The 15,020-nt window shown below is 40.1% G+C and overlaps 1 protein-coding gene across 3 annotated transcripts; it reads left to right on the top strand.

Annotated features, from left to right (window-relative positions):
• Nucleotides 1-3,101: 3,101 nt before the first annotated feature.
• LOC119225317 (vesicle-associated membrane protein 5-like) lies at nt 3,102-14,688 on the top strand. 3 transcript variants are annotated; one of them, XM_037483098.2, is made up of 3 exons: nt 3,102-3,208; nt 12,028-12,171; nt 13,435-14,688. In XM_037483098.2, the coding sequence occupies exons 1-3, from the start codon at nt 3,206-3,208 to the stop codon at nt 13,579-13,581; spliced, it is 294 nt and encodes a 97-aa protein (XP_037338995.2). In that variant the 5' UTR covers nt 3,102-3,205; the 3' UTR covers nt 13,582-14,688. The 3 variants fall into 3 exon arrangements, with proteins under 3 accessions (XP_037338995.2, XP_037338993.2, XP_037338992.2); XM_037483096.2 differs by lacking the exon at nt 3,102-3,208 and adding an exon at nt 9,543-9,825; XM_037483095.2 differs by lacking the exon at nt 3,102-3,208 and adding an exon at nt 10,724-10,750.
• Nucleotides 14,689-15,020: the final 332 nt, after the last annotated feature.

Raw genomic sequence — 15,020 nt, 5'->3', positions numbered from 1 at the left:
TTCTCTGATAAATGCACGTCAGTGTGATGTAACACGGACCAACAGCCTCGTTGCCCCCCGCTGAGGATTAGAGTAGTCAAGTAGTGAACATTGAATACAATCACTTTGAGATTTACAAAAATATGTTTTTTCAGATTGGAAATGTTTTCATAGGCTGGTAGTTGGTGGTGAATAAATTCATCCCATCTTGTACTATTTGTGCCGTAACATTTGACATTTAAAAGCAGTTTAGTTACACAACAAGGTAATTTAACTTTTTATTTTGTGTTTGTGTTTTCTTTCCAGACTAAAGCCTTTGAAAAGACCACTGCCCAGCTGAAGGAAAAAAAAAGAAAAGAATATCAAAAAGAAGAACCAAAGGAGAACAAGAATAAGAAGATGAAAGTGAGGCTTATCGGCATCGGCGTGGTGGCAGCAATCATCGTTCTTGGATTAATAATCTACGCCATTGTGAATAGCACACGAGCACAGTAGCAGCTCTGATGTTGAAAATTAAACAAATTTTTGTGGAGTGGACAAAAAAAAGAAGACGATTGCAAACTATGTTTTATTATATAGGAGCTTTTAGATCTGTTTTTTACTAAAAACATTCTGAAAAGAAGAGATATTGAAGTTCACCGGTTGACAAAAATTCACCGGTTTCTAAAAATGAATACTTGTGTAAGAAACCAGAGTAATAAAAGAGATAGTTGGCTGAAATTACAAAATAAGAACCATTTTTTCTTACTCAGCCTGGTGGTGAATGCGTACATAATTCTGGATCTTTTTAACTGTCTCAGTGTTTATGGCATTAAAAATTGTAGAAAAGCAACAGTGTTGTGTTTGTCTGAACAACCCTCCGAGCTTCTTGGATCTTGTTTAAAAAAATTAAGAAAAATACAAATCAGAAAATATAATAGGATCTATCTTAACATCAGAACTTGTTCTCTATGCTCACACTCACAGACGCACACACCTCCATGTTCACTTGAAGCTTATTCATTAAATTATTACCGCTGTAGTGCAAGTTAAGTAAATGTATACACCAGCAGCTCGGAGAGAAGAAAGAGAAAACAGCAGAGAGAAGGAGATTCCACGAAGCACTTGAGTTGGGGGAGCAGTGACCGAGGTTCACGGAGCTTCATATAAATACGGAAATTACAGCGATCCATTTGAAGATGGTTAAGTGCATTTACAAAAACAATGTTTTGTAATATCACGTTAATAGTGCAAAAAACGTGAGCTGATTTTTGACGTCAGCAGTCCGTGCCTCTGTGGAGGGAACAAACTGTAAACTAAATTTAAAAAATAGTCAGTTGTTTCTGTTTTGTTTGTATGTAGGCCTATACTACATTTTTTTTGTTTGAAAATAAATTATTGTAATGGGAATTTGTCATTGTGAAACATAAAAACATGCACATTGTGTAAATAATGAATGGTCTTCATCTTTTTCGTTTTATATGTAGTAAGTATATGGAACACATTTGACGTTAATGAATCACCACTGTGGGTAGAACCCCTCTGGATTGAGGCGGCCGCCTCTTGAACTGGATGGCGTAGCCTCTGTCGATCGTACGCAGGACCCATTGAGATACATTGGGGAGGGCTCGCCACTGTCCCAGAAACTCTCTTAAGGGTACCAGCCTCTCGAGACTGGTCTCTGGAACTCTCGGGTCTGCAGACACAGTGCCCTGTAATAGCACACTGACAGGGAAACACTGGTCTAGGAGCGCCGGGACCCTACCCGCGCTCGCTGGGGCTGATTAGCAGTTTTTATTTGTGGTAACGTAGGTGTGTTTTGACAAAAGGTGATGCTCTGAGTGCCTCATTCACACGCTCCTCCGTCTTTCTCTGTAGTGTTTACTATTGAAGAGGCTTATAATAAAAACAACTCTTTGTCACCATGGAGATGACTGATCAATGCAAATCCACTGTATGGATGAACGGCCTTAAGTCCTACTGATTATCAATGGTACAAGTCTTTTAGATTTATTTATTATAGGTGTTGAAACCTAATTCAAATAGAAACATGTCATTACGACTGTACAATCACACACTCACTGTTTGGGTTCAAAGGTTTGAGTAAATGAGAAACTACTCCTGTGTGAGATTTATTTTATTGACGTAAGTCCAGGCCTTTACAACCTATTGCAATTACAACCAATAATTCATCTCTGTGGAGATCAGTAAACCAATGTTTTCATCCCGCCACCTAAATTAGATCTTTTGCAAATAACCCCACTTCCAGTTTCCATTAATGACTTCAAATTTCTGCATTAGATGCTCTTCTCTTTTTCACATCCTCTTCCTGCATCCTTTGATGCAAGATGGAAGAAATACAACACAGCCTTGCGTCAACTAATGTTATGACTCTGTGACGCGGCAACTTCTTGTGATTTAAATATCTCTTGATCTCTGAACTATGTTTGAACCTCTCCCATTATCAGAGGTGCGATGGGATCCGCGTTATGGTGGTTTGTTTGTCTGGTAACTTTCACTGAAGGAATAGACTGAAATGAGCGAATCTGCCCCCCTCGGACTGACAGTGGAAGCTGGTTCCACAAAAGAGGAGCTTGATGACTGAAGGCTCTGGCCCCCATCCTACTTTTTAAAACTCCAGGAACCACAAGTAACATCCGCATCTATGGAGCGCAGCTGCCTTGTAGGACAATACGGCGTAACAAGCTCTTTAAGATAAGACGGTGCCTCTCCAGCAAGTGCCCTGTAACAAAGTGTTGTTTCTGATTCTGTGAAATTTCCACCAGGCTGTCAGAGTTTCTGCTTTTGTCAGAGTTTTAAAACAAGAACGGCGTTTAATGGATTGGCCGAGGAAATTTAGGCCTGAAATCTGAATGTCCTTACAAACAGTCTCCTCTACATCCAACCATGTTTTATCTGACTGATTGGGGTGGGTCCATTTAAGAATGTGTTACTTGCCCTTTACTAGTGGGCAATGTAAAAAAAAAAGTGTTTAAACAGGCGTGTTTAAACGGGCGCAGAGGTGGAAGTCAACGATGCGGGTTGACGCTCAATGGAATGAGTGCGAAGACGAAAGGAAAAGTGAAAAATAGAAAAATCCCGTTGCAGACGGTTGAACAAGGTTTAGAGCCGACGTAGCTGGTTCGGTGCGATAAACACTTCTGGAGTGGACTTGGTCGAACTGTGAAAGCATCGGATCCGGAGTACCGGAGAACTCGAGCCCAAAAACAAGAGAGACGCAAAAGAAATGGTAAGACATTATTAAAAAAGCCCTTTGTGTTATAATAAGGACACGCAGAATACAGGGAAAATGCATTATTACAGGATAAGGATGAACTAGTATGACCTTATGTTATTTTTTTCTGCGGGTACACAACGTTACAATATCTATGAGGAAAATAATAGCAGAACGATCCTTTAGAGCAGTGGTTCTCAACTGGTCTGGCTCTGGGACCCACCATCACCCCTTAATGACAAGCCACGACCCAAATCGAGGAACATTCTCAACATCTGAAATTTATTCAAAATCAAGTTCATTAGCTGAATTTTATATTCAGGATGTTTAATTATCCTAAAAACCCAATGTCTCCCCCATATCAGAAAGGTTTGACCCAACCTGGCACACGCTGCTGAAAACATGGACACGAGCCAGCAAAAATAACGACACTCTGCTGTATTAAAAAGGTCCCTTCAAAATAAAATTTCAAAAATAATAATAATTAATTATTTTTTTAATTCTAATTTTTATTTTCCCATGCAAAGGCCCGCGACCCACTAAAAAGTTGAGAATCACTGCTTTAGATTCAAAATGCTTTTTATATTTAGTTGGAAACACGTGTGTTTGGTGCTTGGTCAAAAACATTGAGGTGAATCTTAAGATATTAAATCAATATACATAAACAGGAAGCGAGTCACCTCCAGTTGATGTTGTAACTATTGTCTTAATGTATACAACCAGAGCCAGACTTATAAAAGAAATCCAGATTCTGGACTCCTGTTGTTTCTCTGCTGTGAGGCCTGCACAAAAGCCTCCTGTAGAGTAGTTTTCAGTCTATCGATGTAAAACCTTCCATGTGTGGTGTCCACACACTGGGATACCACGTGGGTGTGTGTTTACATGTTTTATAGGACTTATAGGGCTCTTAGTGATTTTATTTCAGGCCAATCTTAACATTTGAAGGGTTTTTTGCGTGTTATTATAAAAAAAAATTCCCCAGTAACATAATAATAAGAAAAATAATTACAATTACACACAAGTTATTACACTTACTATCATGGGTTTGCCACACTGCAGCAGGTCCAGGAGGACATGGAGGAGATCACGGTCATCTTGGAGGACAACTTGAAAAAGATCAGAGACCTTTCAAGACTGGGCGAACTGGAGGACAGAGCTGATGTGCTGTTGGAAAAGGTAAAACCTTACACTTAAACCTTAGTGCCAGTCAATATTTCTATCTTAACATTAAAGTGCCCACGTGTGACAAATCATCATCATCATAGTGGTCTGCGTTTCAGCTTCTTTGAGGTCATTGTCTTGGTATTACACCCTGCATCCGGGCCCCCTTTCACTGCTCAGATGCTGCTGTTTACATTCCTCCTGCTCATCAACAACAAAACACACAGACTCACATTGATCCCGTGGCCAAAAACTAGATGTTGCCATGGTGCCAACATTCTCAAGTCAGAGTATGCAAATGCCTCACTGAACTCACTATTTAGTAGGGGAGGCAACTCTTTGTGGCTACCTCTGTGACACCGATCATCATATTTTGTATCAGAATTAGAGTTGCAAACAACAAGGTAATTTAACTTTTTATTTTGTGTTTTCCTTCCAGAGTAAAGCGTTTGAAAAGACCACTGCCCAGCTGAGGCCAGAGAATAGATGGAAGAATGTGGTGCTCATCGCCGCCGGCGTGGTGGCAGTAATCGTTATCGGATTAATAATCTATGCCATTGTGCAAAGTTAAACACATTTTTGTGGAGTGGACATCTTGGCTGCTTTTTTAATTATGTTATCAGGGGTCATGTCCCTGTAAGGCCCACAGGGGAAGAACAAATATATCCTTGACCTTAAAAAATATATATATATATTATTTAGACGATCTCCTCCACCCCATAAAGTGCAAAATAGTTTTAGCAAAACATGATCAGGCTGCTACTTTTATAATTGTATGTTTGTACACAATTGTTACGGTTTCAGAGCATAACTCAGAAGAAGAGAAAAATATGTTGGATACAAAAAACATTCTGAAAAGAAGAGAAATTGAAGTTTGAAATTTTTTCTAAAAATTAGTACTTGTTTAAGAAACCAGCGTAATAAAAGAGATAGTTGGCTGAAATTACAAAAGAAGAACCATTTCTTCTTACTCGTTCTGGTGGTGACTACGTACATAATTCTGTATCTTTGTTCAATGTTTGGAGATAACTGTCTCAGTGTTTGTGGCACTTGTGGCATTAAAGATTGAGGAAAGCAACAGTGTTGTGTTTGTCTGGACAATCCTCAGAGCTTCTTGGATCTTGTTTTAATCAGTATAAAAGTCACTATGAAAACAGGCAAAGGTCAGTTGGGGTCTTTGGTCTTTTGTTATTAAAAGGCTGCAAAATATATATATTAATAATAATGTTTTTAAGGATCACTTATGCAGAAGCAGTACGAGGCAAAAGTAAAGAACCCGGCTACCAGCATACAAAAAGCCAATAGGGATCAAGAGCAACAAGCAAATGGCAAGATAAATGTGGACAAAAAAGACTCAGTAACATTTATTGGAGGCGTTGTTAACAGCACAGCAGAAGTAAAATCCCAAAATGATCAAATCCAGCTGGTTGTTAAAGCAACAACGAAGCACTTAGGGTTAGTGGGGCTGACATGGGGAGAAGGGAGGGAGAACCTCACTAACCAGTCTAGCCAGGAAGCACCATGGGTTGGTCAGCATTTGTAATGGTAATCATTTCACAATGGAATGCTGGGAGCTTAATGGCAAACGGCCAGGAATTCAAGCATTTCATTAAAGAACTGGTTGTCAAACTGGAAGTATTGTGTGAAATGGTGTTAATGAAAAGTGAGTTACCCCTTATTCTAAAACAGAACTGCAAAGGCACATTGCAAAAAGTACAGGTGGCTCCTTGAACATAATACTAATTGATAAAAAAAATAAAGAAAAATAAAAATCAGAAAATATAATAGGATTTATTTTAACATCAGAACTTGTTCTCTATGCTACACTCAGAGAGACACACACACCTCCATGTTCACTTGAAGCTTATTCATTAAATTATTACCACTGTAGTGTAGGTTAGTGTGGTATCAAAACAGGGATACTCGTTCTGCACCTACCAACTCAAGCTTCCAATTTAAATAAAACTTTTTTTGTTTTTACATGCAGCTCGGAGAGAAGAAAGAGAAAACAGCAGAGAGAAGGAGATTCCACGAAGCACTTGAGTTGGGGGAGCGGTGACCGAGGTTCACGGAGCTTCATATAAATACGGAAATAACAGCGATCCATTTGAAGATGGTTAAGTGCATTTACAAAAACAATGTTTTGTAATATCACGTTAATAGTGCAATAAACGTAAGCTGATTTTTTAGGTCAGCAGTCCGTGCCTCTGTGGAGGGTGAAAAAACTAAATATATAAAAGAGTAGTCAGTTGTTTCTGTTTTGTTTGTATGTATACTACATTTTTGTTGTTTGAAAATAAATTATTGTAATGGGAATTTGTCATTGTGAAACATAAAAACATGCACATTGTGTAAATAATGAATGGTCTTCATCTTTTTCGTTTTATATGGAACACATTTGACGTTAATGAATCCTTTGCACACACAACACTTCAACTCAAATAAATGCAATTACATTATACATGTATCTACTATTTAATTCATATATTCCATTACTTTTGGGAAGACAGCACGTAAGTAAACCGATTTCAAGCACCAAAACAGTTACCTTTAATACCACAAGGTGGCAGTATACGTGTATTTAAAACATTGGTTGTTATCTGTACCCGTAATGCGAGAAAGGTAAATCTAAATCTTGTTTGTGTGGTTCCGCAAGAAAGCAGCCCCCCCCCATAAAGTACTGTTACTGTATTGAGAATCACACATGTTGGTAGTTTTGCTTCATCTGAGGACGCACCTGTCATGTTTCAAAAATGAAGAAACACCCGACGGACAGGAGACATCTTGGGATGAAAAGTTAAAATCAGAATTTAACAAAAGAAAAGGTGTTGTGCTAAAAAAGAACATCTCAGCTGACCAACAGGCCACAGGGCGTCCTTTGACCATCTCTAGTATCTGTCTATTGTCTCCACCAGCGAACTCCAGAACAATGGCTGCCTACAGGTATTTATACAGATCAGTAAAGGTGGGAAGGTCACTGACCACGCCCCCAGGAGTGGTCTCCTGGTGAGTTCAATGTACCTCGGATTTCAAACGTCTCTCTGTTAATATCATTTGTGGGGCAATCAAGTAGTAGATACATGCATTTCAGTTGATTACATTACATTGAATACAATCATAGCTGTACATTGGTATTCTTCTATTGATTACAGTTTCAAAATGACAGTGGTTTTAACAATACTCTTATTAAGTTATTGATTCCATAGTTCCAGAAACATGGTCATATTCTGGTGAACACTTAATGTATTTAATTATTAGTTAATTTATTAACCAGGTCGTCAATTTATTTCTAATATTCTGCGCACCACAGACAACGAGTCTCCTGATGTTGATTCTGTTTGTGTGATAATAAATTCAGCTTGTTTAGGTATTTTGTTCCTTGCGCTATGTTGTCTTGTTGTCCGTTGTCTGTTATCCACCAACCGCCAAGTCAAATTCCTTGTATGTCTGACATATCATGACAATAAATGTTTCCTGATCCCTGAAAACATACAACGAGTCAAGGTAAATAGAAACAGATTCAGGAACAGCTGTTTCCCACTTCTTCTTTCTAAACGGCACATTGTCAGAAATACTAGATGGGTTTTTTTGATTAGCAGTTTTTATTTGTGGTAACGTAGGTGGGTTTGGACAAATGGTGATGCTCTGAGTGCCTCATTCACACGGTCCTCCGTCTTTCTCTGTAGTGTTTACTATTGAAGAGGCTTATAGCATCACCCATTATAAAAACAACTCTGAGATTTATTTTATTGACGTAATTCCAGGCCTTTACAACCTATTGTAATTACAATCAATTATCTATCTTCGTGGAGATCAGTAAACCAAAGTTTTCATCCCACCATCTGAATTAGATCTTTTTGAAAATAATCCCAATTCCAGTTTCTGATATATTTTTACTTAAACCATTACTGACCTCAAATTTCTCTATTAGATGAGCTCTTCTCTTTTTCACATCCTCTTCCTGCATCCTTTGATGCAAGATGGAAGAAATACAACACAGCCTTGCGTCAACTAATGTTATGACTCAATCATGCAGCATCTTCTTGTGATTTAAGTATCTCTTGATCTGTGAACTATGTTTGTCTATCTTCTCCCATAATCAGAGGTGTGATGGGATCTGCCTCACGGTGGTTTGTTTAGCTCGGCTGTAGGAGAGAACTTAAGTTGCCCCTGTGAGTGACGCAGTTAGACTACAAAGGAGTTGCGTTGTCTCGCTGTCATCTACTTGTCATAACTGCAGTATGCACGCAGTAATTAAGACGCCGTGAAGTCTTCAGCCGGCGTGCAGCTTTACTGATGGCCAGCCGTCCTGCTTCCAGAGAGACATTTGGTCCCTGTGTGTCTCGATGTGACACCACACATGTCCGCTGTCTTGTTTATTGAGCAAAAAAGGAGTCTATTACACCATGGTTTTGTTTTCGATGAAGAAATAAATAAAAAAACAGTACAGGCCAAAACATATACAACATTATCCCAAAGGGGGAAGCAAAGTACAACAGGCTGAATATTAATGTACTTTTTGATGGCTTTGACACATTCTAAGTCCCTGTGGGGATATTATATGAATATTAGACATAATTCTCACAAGGGTGGAGCAGAAGTCCCCTTTTTAAAAGTGCACAGCGCCCATAAGAGGGTTACACCCTTCAGTGAGCAAACTGCTCCTAATGTTTTGCATTAAAGTCCGGATGCCTGCTAGAAGTGGAGAAGTCTAATGTTCAGGACACGACAACCACGTGAAGAGAAGACAAGTCAGACGCTGCAGACTATCAATGTGCAGACATGACCAGGGTGAAGGCACATCTGCTTGTTTGTGTACATCTGCATTCCTGTTTCTGCTGGATGAAGGAGATAAGGGAGTGTTGCTGTACTAAGTTGGTACTGTAGTTAGGTCATAATAGTTCATTCTTATCATATAACTTTGATGTGATATAAAAAATGTAACTATAGTTCTATAGCTGTGAAGTAAATTTTATGGAGTAAATTAAATATCAAGTATTTCCCCTGAAATGTAACTGAGGAAAAGTGTAGTGTTTGAGATAAACCGCTAACCTCAACAAAAAGTCAACAAAACCCGGGGCGGGGGGTATTTCCGGACCTGAGGGAGTTGGCACGACGGTCACGTGACCACCGTGTGCACGCGTGCACTTTCCGGAGTTTCCGTGAAGGCATCGCGATCAGGTAACAGCGCGCGCACGAAGTCCAACGGGCGCAGAGGGACGACGGCGGCTCCGCTGGGGTGGAAGTCTACGAAGGCGGGGCGACGCTCAATGAAAGAGGGCGAAGGCGAAAGGAAAAGGGCAACAACCAAAAGGAAAAAGCTCTGTCTCAGCTGAGGGCAAAAGGTGAAACAACTGGTTCGGCGTGACTCCGTGACTTCTGAAGTGGACTTGGTCGCGCGGTGAACGCACCGGATCCGGTGGCAGCCTCGAGCCCAAAAACAAGAGAGAGAGAGAGACGCAAAAGAAATGGTAAGACATTATTAAATGATTATTAACAAAGTTTGGTTATAATAAGCACGAGCGGGACAGGGAAATGCACTACAGGATAAGTATGAACTAGTATGACCTAATGTTATTATTATCTGCGGGTACGCGAACTGTCAGCTGTGTGTCACATGCACCTAACGTTACAAAATCTATGAGGAAAATAATAGCTTTTAGATTCAAAGTGCTTGTTTTATTTAATTGGCAACACTCAAAATACATTGAGGATTTTAACTAAATCGATATAGTTAAACAAATGCATGAGAAGCACATGGCGTGCTGAACAGTGTTTATGCGGGTGTATTACAGGAAGCGGGTCTCCTCCGGTCACGTTCTCTCATGGATCATTTCGATGCTTCTTGAGTATTGGATTTTATGTTTAGTATATTATATAGTTTTACATGTCTTTTTGTGTCTTTTTAGATCTACTATTTATTTTTTTATTTTTTAAATAAATAAAAGCATTTACCAAATCTGAGACATTCTCAATTACTCAAATATAATCAATCTCTTATTCGTCCTCCCTTACATTTACTATCTTTTCCGGATCGGAAGCCAGATGATTAAATCATGAATTAAGAATTCGCTGGGTTACATCCAACTTTATACATGCTCTCATCTCATCCGAGCTCAACAAAAGATTCACATAATGAGCTCACAAAACAGCTGTTGTTCTCCCAGAATGGAGGTCCCTCCATGCGGGTGTGGTTTCCCAGGAATATGCCAGGCACATTAATGCAGACAGGAGGGAGTGAGGGAAGGAAGGAAGGAAGCAAGGAGGGGAGCCGCAGTGGGCAGCGGTTCCTGTGTTAGAGACGTTTAACGGCTGAATTTGATTGAGAGTGGATGACTGGGCTTCCAGGTCATTCCCGTTAATCGCTTTCCATCAGTCACTGAAATGACGCGTACAGTGAGTTTGGAGAGGAAATGACATTGAACCAAATAAAGATGCAGACGGAGTGCGTGTTTTGTTCTATCTGTTGGTTTTCCTGTTCCTGTCGACTTGTGAGATTTCGGCTTCCTGTCAGGGCTCCGAGGGGCCAAAGGTGGAGGAGAAACCTGTCAGGATACAAACTGTTTCGAGGTCAAGCTACTCAGTAAATATCCGGCTCCGGGGGTTCTTATCAGTCCGTTGTTAGCCTGTTGTTGCTGTTCTGCCCTTGGGTGCTGCTGCCTTTTTTTTCCTTCGGAGCAGACCAACGGCAGGGCGGTGTTACACAACTGCTGCAGTAATGTGTTTGTGATCATCTTGGTTAGCCGGCCCTCATACCGGTTAGTTTCATAAAGTGCTTCTCTTTCCACTCTGGCTTCCAGCGACGTTTACTGGGAAAACGTCGCTTTTAGAAATCCTTGCATTCCATTCTGCTTTATCCGTGTTTACTTCAGTTACAGTTTAATGTAGTGCCGCTTCCTTCAATTAATTAGAAAAAGCATGTCCTGGCAGGATGTCTCGTTGTGCTCAAATTCACTGCATGGCTTTTGCCTTTGTTTATTAAACAGCAAGCCAGTCTGATTATGAACATGTTTCCAAAACCATCAACCTGAAACTTTCCATGTGTGGTGTCCACACGTGTTTTGTAGCCTGGTATCTCCACGATTTATAGGAATTCATAGGGCTCATAGTGATTTCAGGCGAATCTCAACATTTGAAGGGTTTTTTTTTTGTGTGTTATATCCATTTGTTTTTTCAGTAATTACGCTTTTTGTCATGGGTTTGCCATTTTCCGGAGCAGAGGCCAAAAAACTCAAGAGTGCAACAGGTTGAACTCGCCCTGCTGGGTAATTACCGACGGCTGATGTCATTATCTCGGGTGTATTTCTCTGATTTGACGACACACTCTCCCAGTGCCACAGAGGACAATGAATTACTGTGAGAGGGGCTGAGTAGTGGTTCATGACTAGTAGACTGGCTTTTGCACATTGTTTTTGTGGCATTGTGCAGAAAAACGTTTCTAAAGCTCAGGACGTAAATATTGCGGCTACAGAAGCTTTAGTTTCATTCTTTTCAAATCAACTTACAATGAGCACATTCAAAGTCCGTGTGCGGCAATAAATGGCTTCTGATTCTGATTGTGAACACAGACGTGAAAGCGCATGAATCCCAGGAGAAAAAAAAACCCACAGTTGGCGGAGTCCACTTTGTGTCTTCCTCCGTCTTTAATCATGTCGCGTGTGTCGATTGGACAGGAGAATGGGAAGAACCGCCTGCAGCAGGCCCAGGAGGACGTGGAGGAGGTCAAGGTCATCATGATGGACAACTTGAACAAGGCTGATGATAGAAATGGCAAACTGGGCGAACTGGAGGACAGAGCTGATGTGCTGTTGGAAAAGGTAAGCGGGAGGGGATCAGAGAAGCCTTTCTGGGAAGTCTATGGGTTGTGTGGAGAAGGTAAAAGGCTGCATTCACCAAATGGCCCACAGCCCTCCAGGGATTTAAACCTAGGAAATGTCATATTGATGTCTATAAATACTCAGGTGGAGCTGGAAAGGAAAACAAATGTACAATTTACATCCTGATTGTGTTTTATGGGGCTGTTTTTAGAAAGGCATTTCCTATTGTTTACTAAGATGAATGAAGCGAGCTGGTCTCTCTGGGTACTGCAGAGTGAGTCCAGGACATGCCACGAGGCGCATGTCCGTCCGGGGATCGGCATGCGGGTCACATCGCTCCCACGTTGCCCCGAGTGTTACATAAGAGCGCAGGAAGAAGGAAAGCGCCAAACCGCTGAAGTTCAAGAACCACTTGGAGATACTTTGTGATTCTTAGTTCTTAATCCTTAGTGCCAGTCAATATTTCTATCTTAACATTAAAGTGCCCACGTGTGACAAATCATCATCATCATCGTGGTCTGCGTTTCAGCTTCTTTGAGGTCATTGTCTTGGTATTACACCCTGCATCCGGGCCCCCTTTCACTGCTCAGATGCTGCTGTTTACATTCTGCCTGCTCATCAACAACAAAACACACAGACTCACATTGATCCCGTGGCCAAAAACTAGATGTTGCCATGGTGCCAACATTCTCAAGTCTTCAGAGTGCCTCACTGAACTCACAATTTAGTAGGGGAGGCAACTCTTTGTAGCGACCTCTTTGACACACCGATTATGCTATTTTGTGTCAGAGTTGCAACATTTCCATGAAAAGCTTTTGCAAAAAAAAAAAAGGTCATTATTACCAAACATTTTTTCCCCATGGAAAGTTTCAGGAAATTTACCGGAAATGTTCGGCCCCTCTGCAGCTCTAGTCAAAACATAGACGGCTGATATGTTATCACCCAGTGTGTGTCTGTGTCGTATGACTAAAACCTCAGTTTTTACTCCTTTAGTTCTCTGATAAATGCACGTCAGTGTGATGTAACACGGACCAACAGCCCCGTTGCCCCCCGCTGAGGATTAGAGTAGTCAAGTAGTGAACATTGAATACAAGAATACAAGTTTTTTTCAGATTGGAAATGTTTTCCTAAGCTTTGGAAGTTGTACAGATGTTTGTAGTAAATAAATCCATCTTGTAATATGTTATCATATGTGTGTTATAATCTTTGACATTTAGAAGCAGTTTAGTTACACAACAACGTGTGTTTGTGTCTTCTCTCCAGAGTAAAGCCTTTGAAAAGACCTCCGTCAAGGTGAAGCAAAAGAAAAGATGGGAGAACAAGAAGATGAAAGTGGTGTTTATCGGCGTCGCCGTGGTGGTGGCAATCATCGTTATCGGATTAATAATCTACGCCATTGTACCAAGTTAAACACATTTTTGTGGAGTGGACAAAAAAAAGAAGACGATTGCAAACTTTGGGACTCCAGCATCTCGCCTCAACTGCTCGACCTGTGTTATTTCTGTTTTTAAAGATATTTATGGAAGTTTCGTTCGCACTCTTTTTTTGTCTTCAGTTAAAATGGTACCAATAATTGCTCAGCTACTTGGCTGCTTTTTTCATTACCTTCTCAGGGGTCATGTCCCTGTAGGGCCCACAGGGGGAGAACACATATATCCTTGAAAATATATATATTATTTAGACGATCTCCTCCACCCCATAAAGTGCAAAATAGTTTTAGCCAAACATGATCAGGCTGCTACTTTTATAATTGTATGTTTGTACACAATTGTTCCGGTTTCAGAGCATAACTCAGAAGAAGAGAAAAGTGTCGTCAGGGTTGCTGGACTCCGTCAATAATTAGTCCGTTTAAGGAGACGGAGGAGGAACAGTTTCTAAACTCTAGAAACTATATATAACGATATATGCTGCTTCTGATGTTTTGTCACAGAAATTTCCATCAGTCAAAAATTAAAAGTTTTCTTAATCATTAAAATGTTTTATTATATAAGAGCTGTTAGATTTGTTGGAAAAAAAAACAAAAACATATTGAAGATATTGAAGTTTAACGTTTGACATTTTTTCTAAAAATTAGTTTGACTTGTGTAAGAAAGTTATGGCCTTAACTTCAGTTTTGTTTTTTGTCAAATGACGAGTGTTTGACACAAACTAATAACCAAACCTCTAACATGGTTGTTTAGTAGGGAAGATTATCAAAATGAAAAGTGACCTCTACTGGCCAAAAGCTTTACTAAATTTGCAAGACGGAGAGGAAAACAATTCCAGCTATAAGGGATATGGCATCATGAGTTTAAACAGTTGCTTTGTATGTTACCGTTTAACCAGACGTGACATTTAACAGGTCCTCCTCATACCAGCGTTATAAACGAGATAGTTGGCCGAAATTACAAAAAAAACAATTTCTTCTTACTCGGTCTGGTGGTGACTACGTACATAATTCTGGATCTTTGTTTAATGTTTGGAGATAACTGTCTCAGTGTTTGTGGCACTTGTGGCATTAAAAATTGAGAAAAGCAACAGTGTTGTGTTTGTCTGGACATCCCTCACACCTCTGCTTTTCTTGGATCTTTTGTTGTTATTAAAAGGCATCAAAATATATGCAGTCAAAATTCTCACACAGAGAGAAAAATTGAGTCAAACAGTCTAATCCGAGTATTTACAGATAACGGTATTGGTTATCGTGACTATATAGTTTATCCCAAGTTTAAAACATTTTCAGTACAAAATGTTGTGTGTGTGAATGTGCACCAATGCCCACCAGTGTCCACTAACAGTCCCATACCATGCAAAGAGGATTTGCTTTCAACTTCAGCATTATTCCGTTGATCAATAGAGCTATTATTATTATT

The sequence above is a fragment of the Pungitius pungitius genome, chromosome 5 (assembly GCF_949316345.1).
Source record: "Pungitius pungitius chromosome 5, fPunPun2.1, whole genome shotgun sequence".
NCBI classification, from domain to species: domain Eukaryota; kingdom Metazoa; phylum Chordata; class Actinopteri; order Perciformes; family Gasterosteidae; genus Pungitius; species Pungitius pungitius.
The sequence above is the reverse complement of the archived record's forward strand: the minus strand, read 5'-3'. Positions and strand labels throughout refer to the sequence as shown.

Coding starts and splice junctions, on each gene's coding strand:
- LOC119225317 (XM_037483095.2), top strand. Junction 12,172..13,434: donor CTGATGTGCTGTTGGAAAAG/GTAAGCGGGAGG, acceptor TCTTCTCTCCAG/AGTAAAGCCTTTGAAAAGAC.